This window comes from Sesamum indicum, linkage group LG8 (genome assembly GCF_000512975.1).
Source record: "Sesamum indicum cultivar Zhongzhi No. 13 linkage group LG8, S_indicum_v1.0, whole genome shotgun sequence".
NCBI lineage: Eukaryota > Viridiplantae > Streptophyta > Magnoliopsida > Lamiales > Pedaliaceae > Sesamum > Sesamum indicum.
In genome coordinates this window covers 20811305-20823372 of record NC_026152.1, presented here as the reverse complement: position 1 = coordinate 20823372, position 12068 = coordinate 20811305, and the positions used below count along the sequence as shown (strand labels likewise).

The 12068-nt window shown below is 37.8% G+C and overlaps 1 protein-coding gene across 1 annotated transcript in view; it reads left to right on the top strand.

Annotated features, from left to right (window-relative positions):
* The window catches only part of LOC110012414 (NADP-dependent D-sorbitol-6-phosphate dehydrogenase-like), a gene marked incomplete at its 5' end in the record, with an annotated part of 16229 nt that continues 4226 nt past the window's right edge, over positions 66 to 12068 (top strand). Inside the window, 2 exons of the mRNA XM_020695993.1 lie at positions 66 to 302; positions 425 to 574. Coding sequence (XP_020551652.1) covers positions 66 to 302; positions 425 to 574 — 387 coding nt within the window. The remainder of the gene's footprint in view (positions 303 to 424; positions 575 to 12068) is intronic.

Below are 12068 nucleotides of genomic sequence, written 5' to 3'. Positions count from 1 at the left end.
TTCTCCCAGAACAGATAAAAACTATTGGCACTTGTATTTGCCCGATTTTTCTCTTAACAATTTAATCAATTTCTATATGCAGCAACTATGACATATTTCTGACCAGAGATTGCTTAGCCTATGCGAGAGTGAAGCCTGCTGTCAATCAGATCGAGACACATCCTTATTTCCAGCGAGATTCTCTTGTTAAGTTTTGTCAGAAACACGGTGTCTGTGTTACTGCCCACACTCCTCTTGGAGGTGCCACAGCCAACACAGAATGGTTCGGTTCAGTGTCATGTTTGGATGATCCAGTTCTTAAAGTATGTTTTTTGCATCACTTTAACCTATTTCTACCATCATAACTGTTCTCATTTGGTAAAAGATTGAAGTTGAATAAGAATCCACTGCAAAATGAACTTTAAATCTGCTTGTTTTGCATCAGGGTCTTGCCAAGAAGTACAATAAGACTGTGGCTCAGATTGTTCTTCGCTGGGGTATCCAACGGAATACAGTCATAATACCGAAGTCATCAAAAGTCGAGAGATTGGAGGAGAACTTTCTGGTATTTGATTTCGAGCTTACTAAAGAAGACATGGATTTTATTTTATCAGAAGACCGCAATTATCGGACCAATCAACCTGCCAAGTTTTGGGGCATAGACTTGTATGCATAAGTTGCTTGTGTTGTGCATCTGCAAAGGCTAATATGCTCTTGTCTTGGAGGGATAAAGGATGGGAGAGGCAGATTGTTTCTCAATCTTGCATCGGTGGAAAGTTTGTTGCTTAAAGTATCCGAACCTATGGATACACTAGATGATTACATTCATCGATTGTGATTCACTCCAAGAAGGAAAATTGAATTTAATTTGATCTTTCACATTGTGTGCCAGGTATTTGATCAAATCTTCCGATAGGAAACTAAAATGCTTGAATCCATTTATTCAATCTGTATGATGGGACTTTCACCACAAAATTCAGGGGTTCGCATTGTAGTTTTCTTTGCCCACGGAGATTTTGTGCTATTCCGTAATTTTCTTTTTGTTTTTGCAGATTCAACTGGGGACTGATTGTGAGGAATAAATGTGAAAGAATATTGAAGCTGCTGGAGAGAGGCCCTGATCTGAAAGAAGAATGGGACAGGGCCCGGAAAGTTTCAGGAGGGATTCAAGGATTTGGCAGCTTCTGCCACAGGAATTCATCCGCTGGGCATGATGTATTGCCAGAATCATCCCAGAAAGCATTTTGGAGATGCAATTCAGAGTTCAACCAGAAAATCAAGTATCTAAGCCCGGACAGTTCCAGTATTGGTGCGGATTCCAGAGAAAATTTGGCTCCAAATGAAGAAAGCGGGAACTTCACTGGGGAATCGAAGCCGCTGTTGGAACAGCAGAAAGATGAGGCAGTCGTCCTCTTAGGCAGCCACCTCCGCCGTTTTCTGCGACCGCCGCCATCTGGCCTCGGTCAATTATTTGTTAAGGTATCAACTCAATGATCACCGACTTAGATTACCCGGTTTCTTGTATATTCTTGATTTTTCGTTGGAAGGTTTCGGCTAATTGTTTCAAGGTTCATGATATTCAACTACTACATGGGTTTTCTTGTTCCATTACCTAAAAAGGTACTTTGCTTTTGCAAGGGTTATTTTATAATTACTTATCTATGTAACTGCCTTGATATCGAAATGTGGTATGAGTTACAACTAGTGTATGTTGATGTATGAAAACATGCAAGCTTCTCATTTGTTCCTATTATGGAGGAGATGGACGGCAACTATGGCCAAGCTGATTGCATCCCTACGTGCTACCTTACAGGCATGAAAGATGGATCATGGTGCCATCTTAAGATTTAATGTTCTTCCATATCTTACAGACCTTAATTCTATAGGTAGAGACAGGAGTTGAACCTTCCCACGTAGAAGGTGCAGATGCTGGTCCATGTGGGCTTACACAACTGAGAAAATCTGATGGTAATCCTACCTGCTGTTCTGATAAATGTGCACATGTGGTTTCTTGTACTCATTCTTTCATAAAAGAAGATCCTGACCTCGAATATTTATTGAATAATTTCAGGTCCTTCAACCAGACACCGGGACATCAGTATGGATACTTTTGGGGATTGTTAAGAGTTACAAGCTAAAGAGAAGCCGAACTAAAAACAATGAGTCAGATAGCCTTTCTGATATTGATGATGCTGAGGTACGTCAAATTATTGCTTGAATTGCTTTTTCTTGATACTGAAGTTTGATAATAAAAGGTGAATTTATTTGTGTCCAGTCCAAAAGGAGCCTTTAAGATTTTATCTACAGAATCTTAGGAAAGTAATACTAAATACTTCATAACAAAACAGAGGTAAATTGTTGAAGAATTTAATCTTTAAATTTAACCTTACTTGGTTAGAATATTCTTCTATTAATTATTAGGTCCTATCCATGAGGCAGGCAACAGCCATATCCAGCCCCATCTACCTTGAAATTTAGTGCAGCTCCATCTTAAATGGCTGTTTGGCTACAATTAATGCAATAAAGGGTAAGCCATACACCAAATTGTATTGAAGAGGACATGAAGGGACATCCACGACTCTGATATCTAAAAGTTTAAGGTCCGGAAAAATAAATTTACAATATAGTTCAAATTAGTGGAATGCAGTTTAAATACTATTTTTGCTACCTGATTCTACCAAACCGTAAAGCGGATGTTGGAACAGAAAAATCTCTGCATGAAACTAACTTATTACCTGGAATTCTGCTTTTGTGGTAGTTTTAGTAGTAGCTTTCTTAACAGAGACGCCTTTCTTTGTTTCAGTTGTTCGTTTCTGTTTCTTGGCCTGGAATTTAACATGTAACCATCTCTATAGATATGGAGTAATATAGAAGAATGAATGAAGTATTATGGGAGAAGATTACTTTCTAGAAGAATCAAGGTCGGAAAAAGAAAGGTCTGAGATTGATTCTTCTGTGTACTCCAATTTCAACTTTGAAAGAAGTCAGTCTTTCATTGTAAACCAATAGATATGACATAAAGTTTAGGGAGCATCGGAAAACTGTCAAAATGAGACTACAAGAAGAAGAAATGGAAAATAAAGAAGGACATGAGCTATTACTTCTGTAGATTTTCCATGCATTGCTTCCCATAAAATCCTTTGTAATAGATCTCCTCCTTCCTGTTAAGGTATCCAAGAACCTGAACAGTATTCAAATTGAAAAGGTTGGAATCATCTGAAACTAAACAGCATGCAGGTCAATTAACAAATTGAGTTACAGAGGGAACCAAGATGAATCTGTTATGTCACTTACTCTGTGTCAGAAAAAAACAAAAGGTTTACATAAGTATCCCATTGTATCACAAATTTGTTCAATCCAAACTTGCTCAAGATTCATGAGGATTTATGCATGCCTTGAAAAATTAAAAATCTTCACTTTCTAATATATTTAACACAAGAATATTGTGAGATGTTTTTTGATTTTATTCTTCTATCCTTTTGCTTAGCCATATGCTTATCTAGTCTTTCATTTGTCTTTTTGGGTTAGATTTGGTGGTCTTTCCCTTCTTGTAATGGAAGTTAATAACATTTGCATGCTTTCACAGTGGATCCCCATTTGGTGGTTGATGGTGGTAACCAAACTTGAGACTGCAAACCATCAGACTATTGGCCTTGAATTGGTAAGTTTTCTGCAATTAGCTGCTACTGATCCTTCCTTTTGCTTGCACTTTGGTTTGAAAAAGTTTTGGCTTTGATCGGCAACTGGGAGTATACTACTTTAGGAGCAGTAAGTTACTACTTTGTTTTAACTACTGTTTTTTGTTGCCAGTCAATTTTTCCCATCTCCTGTCATAATGCATATATGTTATTCACTGATATTTAAGTGCCACGCATTAACTTTCTGCTACTCCAATTTGATCTCAACTTAAAATTTCTCGTTGAACTGGGATTAAACTTCTTAAATCAATTGATATTCGCCCAACTGATGGGCCAACACAGAATATATATTCTCAACTGCATCTTGGAAGGTATCTTGGAAGGTATCTTGGTTGTGCAATATCTGTTGCATATTATGCCTTTGAATTGGAGAATGCCACATGTATTTATGTTGTTTTCTTCTATTTCTTGGTTTATTCTTAGTTCTGCCTTAATGCAAAGTACAAGGAGAAAGAGCTGATTGAATAGAGATGTCATATTATTTTTATTAGTAATTATTTTATTTGCAAGCTTATTGTTAGCAATATTGTCATTGTCTATGTCTTGCTAGTGCCATTAAAATTGTGAATTGTCTAGCATGTTTCAAGTCCCAAAAAGCATTAGATAGATATGACGAGTAATCATTAGAAAATTCCAAAAGTATGTATTGTGCAATTAAAAATGGTGGCCTAACACATGTAGCATTCATATTTTTGATTCTACAAATGAAGCATATTAATAGTATTATAGGTTATGTGTACTCGTTTATTAAAGGTTGAAGGCGCTAGAGTTTGGATTTGGTTTTGCAAATTTTGTGTTACCGGAAAACTTCATATTGTTAAAAATTGTGTGGGAATCAAAAGGGTTGCGTAGGATTTAAACACTCAATTGGGACATATTTTGGCCGCTAAAAGTATGCTTTTTGATGATATTTTAGAACCGAATGTTGACTTATGTATCTTCATATTCCTCTCGTCAAATTTCTAACCGAAAAGAAACCAATGTCCTTATTAGTTCTTCCTTGCCGACTTTTTTCTCCCATATTTTGAAATCAAGGAGGCTGAAACCATTAAATTTATGCTTTGAAAACTTCAAATCCAAATTTTGTGTGCTGATTTCTTTGAAAAACTCACGTGACCATCATTTTGACTCGGAAAGAATAGGATTGGGAATGTTTGAGGCTGTTGAAATGTGAATGGTGCAAGTATAGAGTTGAGACCTAAATTGGAGAACAAATCTCCCCTTTTTGTGTAAATTTATTCTTGGTTAATTCGTCGTGTTGGGTATTATTCAATTCATGGTTTTGAAACTTTTTGTTGTTATATATTTAAAATTATTGTATGAATTTACAGAAATCATGTTGGTTCATGTTAACATCTTATGTTTGCAGGTGTATCATCGAAAAATATCGAAAAATCTATATTATCCAACTATGAGTTATTTTATTTTGTGGACTTTGGGAAATTAAATACTATGCTAAAGTGTAGAGCGATTGTCTAGATGCCAATTAAATCTTTTTAAGAAGATTTCGTGAATTTTGTATATATACGTAATCTCAAACATTTGATAAATGTTTTAAAAAAATTATTGAGTAATCAACCATAGTATATTTCTAAAAAATTTGTTTTCTTTTTTATTCTTTTACTAAGATTTGTTTTCTCTTTTCAAGTGCTTTCCGTTATAAACTCATGTTTTCAAAATCAGTATGAAATGCAGTATATTTCTAAAAAATTTGTTTTCTTTTTTATTCTTTTACTAAGATTTGTTTTCTCTTGTCAAGTGCTTTCCGTTATAAACTCATGTTTTCAAAATCAGTATGAAATGCACTAATTTCTCTAAGATAAATTTTACAAAGTTTGAATATTTTATGGATAAGTGCCTGAAAAAGTCAAATATTTTTATTTTAAGAGAAAATCATTACTTGATTTTTATTGTCATTTAAAGCAGTTTTTGTATTCTTGAAAACACTTTGAAGTTTGAAGTGCATTTGGTTTATTACTCTTGAACAAATGGATAATTTTTTATTTGGACGTCCAAAAAAATGTATAATTAACTTTGTTGTTGTGATAAATAATTGAATTGATAATACTTAAAGAAATACATGCATTAACTATATTGCTACTCGCCAAGATGTGGTAACAAATCTTTTAAGATGATAGGTGTACAAGTAATATAAAAATAAACAATGAGATTGGCATCTAGACAATCGTTTTGCCGTGTAGTGTATGATATTTTATTTCTTAAGTTCAAAAATAAACTAATTTGTGGTTGTGTAGTAGTGATTTTTCAACAAACTTTACTATGATACACCTGCAAAGTTTGGATGTCGATATGGACAAATATGGTGTTTCTGTTCAATTTGTACAAAAGTTTTAAATGTATGACAATCAAAAGGTTTTGAAAAAGCAAATTGGATAAAACCTAACATAATGAATAATTTGGGAATAAATTAACAAAAAGGTGGAGGATTATCTCCCCTTTAGGCGTCAACTCCGAACTACCTTGCATTCTTCACATTTTAAATTGGCCTCAAAATTCATAATCCCATTATTTCCAAGTTAGAATGTTGAGAATGTGAAGGTTTCATAGAAATCACATACATTTTTGGATTTGAAGTGTACAAAGAAAAAATGCAATGGTTTCACCCTTTCTTGAATTTTAAAATATGAGAAAAAATCGGTGGAGAATAACTAGATAGGGACAAAGGTTGCGACTTTGGTTAGAAAAATGGTAGAGAGGAAGAGATGGATACATTAGGTTATCATGTGGTTCTAGATAGTGTCAAGAAGCATATTCTTTTTAGTGGTCAAATGCGAAACAATTGAGTGTTTGAATCTCCTACTTCAATCTTTAAATTCCCACATAGTTTTTAACGAGATGATGTTATTTAGGTAAGCACATAATTGAGAAACCAAATATAAAATCTAGAGCCGTCAATCGTAATAGACGAGTATAGATTGCATGCTGTACGTTATGTATTTTGTTCTTTTTTCATATCTTGAAATGATACTAATACTGTTGATTATGTGCAGGTTAATGCTAGTGAAGATGATCCCGACAAGTGTTAGCCAAATGATACAGTCGTCCGCTTGCTTCACAATGACACACTAGCTTTCATGACACACACAAGAGCTTTGCAGTTTCTTTTTCGGGACATCGACATCCATTATCTTTAGAACAAATTTGGCCTATTGTAAATAAGAATACTTTGTTTGTAGTACCTTTGGTCTTCAGTGGAAAAAGCCTTTGTTTAGACTTGAGGATCAAGTTCCTCTTTTTATTTTATATTAAAATTACCTATTGCAATTCCTTCAATTTTTAATGTGATGCAACACCACTGACGAAAGTATTAGAAATATGTCTCTATATGACTTAAACAGGAGTAGTGGAAAGATAACATTATTTAAAATAACTCGTTGCGCCATCCAAGAAAGTAGTAATTGCAAGAAACAAGTAAAAGATAGTGTTGCACCATCCAAGTTTAGTTGATCTCGTTATGGCTTAGTTCACCACATCAATGAGGGTTCATGTAATTATTATGGCATAGCTCAATTTATTAAGCAAGTACGGAACCAAATAAAGCAATCCCTGGAATTCATAGTTGAATAGAGAAATATTAGACAATTTGTAGTTCAAAGCAATTAATTTAAGCATTTCATTTACATGCATAAGCACGATAAACAACTAATAACCTTGAATACACTTAAAACATGAACCATAGGACCTCTCATTCACTAGCCTCTTTTTATGATCTCTGCAATAATCTATTTAACCAATCATGTCCATATTTATGGGTTGCAGCCAAAAGAATATAATACAAGAAAAGCATTTGCGATGCAGACCCATGAATGTAAGAAGTTCCTAATGTATATCCCATCACTCCACATCTAAGGAAGAGATTGGTAGAACCTGTTGAATTCAGCTCAAGCTCCATCTCCTTCACAGACAACATCTTCTTCTCATTACTCTGTTTCTGCTACTCTGGTTCTGCAGTGAAGAAGTCGTGTTTATCCTTGGTTACATTTTTATTAGTTGTGCTTTACACTTTCATTAGTTGGCATTAGTGGCTTAGGTGGCAACTGATTTGGAATATGAGTTGTTATTTCTGTTTTAGTTAGTTACACAGTTTCTTCATCACCGCCTTTGTATCTCTATTTAAATTGAAGCTGTACCAATTCTCGTTGAATGAATGAAAACACAACTTCAGTCCTCTACATTTCTTGCTCTGTAACCCAGTACCCGTGGGGCTTATGCCTAATTTTGTCATGGTATCAGAGTCATCATCTTGATGGTCTCTGCATACGAGGTGCTTTGACCGATCAATTTCACTCATCTGAACCTCACATTTTGATGAGAATGGCGAGCTCATCAACTGATACGCCTTCATTTCCTTCCATAGCAATTGGAACTGGGAATGATCACATGGTAATGGTTTCTGCTCCATTCAATGGGAGCAATTGGCTATCCTGGAGTAGGTATGTAAGGATGGCTTTAGAAAGCAAGGATATGTTGGCATTTATAGACGGCAGATGACTACAGCCTGCAATTGGGACTCCTTAACACATGACAGTGGAGGATTATAGACTGTATGGTATGGACATGGATTTTGAACACCATCTCCAAGGACTTGGTAAACGCATACCTGTATGCAAGTTCTTCTAGAAATCTCTAGTTGGAGCTTGAAGCTAGGTACGGTGAGTGTGATAGAACTCTGCTATACAAGCTGCAACGGGAAATTAGTTTTATCTTGCAAGGTAATATGAGCGTAACTGGTTACTACACCAAATTGAAACAACTCTGCGATGAATTATTATGCCTCATGCCACTAACTATGTGTTCGTGTGGCCTTTGCATTTGCGGATGCAGCAAACCAAGTCGGAACAAAACAATGCGAGCCAACTAATACAGTTTTTGATGGCTTTGAATGATTCCTACGACAACATTCGTAGTCAGATTTTGGTTCTAGAACCTCTTCCCCTTATCAACAAACCATATTCCATGGTGCTACGGGTTGAGAGACAAAGGATGGTGAACTCAAAATACTCTGATATAGGGGAAGGATCTGCCATGAAAGCATATGAGCAAAGGTATTCTACCTCTAATACAGGACCTCGAGAATTCATGCGACGCAAGGGACCTGTGGATAAACATAGTCTCCTCTACGAGCACTGCAATAAAACTGGACACAACAGGGAAAATTGCTTCAAGCTTCACGGTTTTCCTGACTGGTATAAGGAGCTACATGAATCGCGAAGAAACCCGGACAGTGCAGGGAGAGCGAACGCAGTGACTAGTGGAGAAGACAGTGGACTGGATAAACTGGGGAATTCTCACTCTAATAACGCTTCGATGTTTGAGTTGCTAGAGGCATTAAGAATGGTTCAGCACAAAGTACCTCAGGATCCAGTCAACGTGCATTTTGCTCAAGAACACGAGATGGCAGGTATGGCTTTGGATCGTTGCAATTCAGTAGGTTATAACGCTAACTCGTGGATTGTAGACACAGGAGCTACAAGTCACATGAGTGGGAATGTAAAGCTATTCCAATCCCTTACCACTCTCACAAACTTCATACAAATCCGCCTTCCCGATAATTGCATTATTCTTGCCACACATAAGGGTGACATCCAACTTTGTGCCAACCTTACACTTATTAATATGTTATTTGTTCCACATTTTACCCACAGCCTACTTTATATGTATCTCAACTCTGCATTTCTTATCATGTCAAGTTCTCATTTCATGGTTCATTTTGTGTGCTGCAGGACCTGAGAACTGATCGCATTCTGGCTCTAGGGAAGTAGCATAGACAACTTTATTACTTGGGCAGCAAATCCTTTGTTGCTGAATCTGTCTGCTTTAATTCACATGCCTTACTTTCTTCTTCTGGAGATGATTTTTCTCTATGGCACCAAAGTCTAGGACATTCCTCTCCTGATGTAATAAAGCACACAAAATCCTCACATATTCCTAAACCACATAAAGATCATAGTTGTAGCATATGTCCCTTGGCTAAACAAACTCGCCTTCCATTTAGTTTCAGTAATTCTTGCACTCTTTCTTGCTTTGAATCATACATGTCGACATCTGGGGACCTTATAAACAAGCCACATTATCAGGAGCTCATTATATGTTGACGATTGTAGATGATTTTCTCTCGAGCTACTTGGACTTACTTGTTAAATCATAAGTCTCAAACACTGCACACTTTGACTGTTTTCTTTGCACAAAATTCTTACCCAATTTGGCTGCAAACTTAAGACCATTAGGACCGACAATTTGTCCGAATTTTTTAGCTCTAGTTGCCTTCATTTCTTCCAAAATGCTGGTGTTTGTCACCAACGATCTTGTACTTATACGCCCTAACAAAACGGGGTAGTTGAGCGTAAACACAGACACCTTTTACAGGTGGCTCTGGCATTGATGTTTCAGTTCCACCTTCCTAGCCGTTTTTGCGGGGGATTCTATTTTAAGAGCTACTCACATCATAAACAAGCTATCACATATGTTTGATGCTTTCCGTATCATTGTGTTTTGTGATCTATTCTTAATGGGGGACCTCAGAGTTATTTGTCTTTCTTTTCTTTTTCCTGTCAGCAATAAGAACGATTTTGTTCAAGTGTTAATGCCCCTGGTGTGTTGATGTTGGAAAGTTCTGTTTTCTCTGATATTGACATTCTTGCAGGAGTTGGTACAACTGCAAGTGCTTTGGGAGAGGATGGTGTTTTGGACATTGACACTACTGTATCATTGGAGACCACATGGCACGCAATGGAAGATCTAGTTTCCATGGCCTTAGTGCGAAGCATTGGGATCAGGTGACCCGAAGCTTCTCTTTCTTCATTAATTTATTTTCTCTTCTTTTCTCAATGTATTTTGCTTCTGAATAACTAACATATGATGAACTGCACAATTCTATTGTACTTCGAATGTGGATAATAATATAAATAAGTTCAAATTTGAAAACTAGCTAGGAGCAAAAAGATTGCTAATAACAATGCTGTTGAAAACACGCTCCACGTTGATGATCAACAAGGAAAAAGCAACTATCTAGTCCTCAGAAGCTGCAGGTGGCCATTTTTAGGTCGCATGAGTTCTCAACCACTTGGATTAAGTACTATCTAGTCCTTGCCTCCATGGTTAAACATTCTTGCTTTTCTCAGCAAAGGTTTATATAGGTGATAGCTGCTCCCTTCCTCCATTTTTCAGTCTGTTTCTCCCAGAACAGATAAAAACTATTGGCACTTGTATTTGCCCGATTTTTCTCTTAACAATTTAATCAATTTACTTCACAAACATGACTCTCGCAGTCCATCCGACTCATCGGCATGTCCCCCTCTCACTTAGGGAAGCCAAGTGAATTCTGAAGTCCGAATATCGATCTGCCGAAAAGGAATTCTGCACCACGGTTGACAGCTCGCCCACACATCTGCGGCGCTCACTCACCTGCCAACCAACAACAAACGAAGTTGGACCGTAGACGCTTGCTCTCAATGTCCACTCCTCGCAACCCCAAGGGTGGCTTGTTCCACGCACCTCATGTGCAACTGTGCTTCGGCTCATGAATATTCAGCACGTCCTCCTCTGCTGGAAGGTCCTTCAGACTATTGAGAATGTGGCCCTTCGTCCACCAATCTCAACTCAAGGTGGTGTTCCGCCCACCAAAACGGCCTTGGCGACTAGGCCGCCTCTTGACTTGCGGAATTCCGCACACATGGTTGCTACCTCTACTTCACAAACATGACTCTCGCAGTCCATCCAACTCATCGGCATGTCCCCCTCTCACTTAGGAAGCCAAGTGAATTCTGAAGTCCGAATATCGATCTGCCGAAAAGAAATACTGCACCACGGTTGACAGCTCGCCCACACATCTGCGGCGCTCACTCACATGCCAACCAACAACAAACGAAGTTGGGCCGTAGACGCTTGCTCTCCTAGGACTCTAACCAACACCCTCTTAGAGGTATCCCCAACGCCTTCTAAGAGGTAGACGTCCCACAAAATCGTCCCGTCACAACCCGGTCTGATCTTGTCTCAACTGATGGTCTCTACGGATTCCAACTCGTCTCTACCTCAGACGTAGAGCTTTTATACCACTCGTCGACTGAAAGCTGATACCTCTTGTCACAGTATCAGGGCTCATATTCCATTCGTCGACTGGAGGGTCACGTCCTCCAAGTTCGCAATGCGCCTCGTCCCGTGAAGGCAACGAGGCTCTGATACCATATGTCACAGGCCTGCCAATCTTCAGTGCAGCGGAATATCATTTTTCATATAATTTTGGCCTGTGATGCCACAAAGGTGCCAACCCACCTTCGTCCGGCCTTTGCACACATCAGAGTTCGCGACAGTCCGGGTGCTCGCTGAGGCTCTCTACATCCGTGCCCTTTGCGTCTCGCACATCATCTCGGA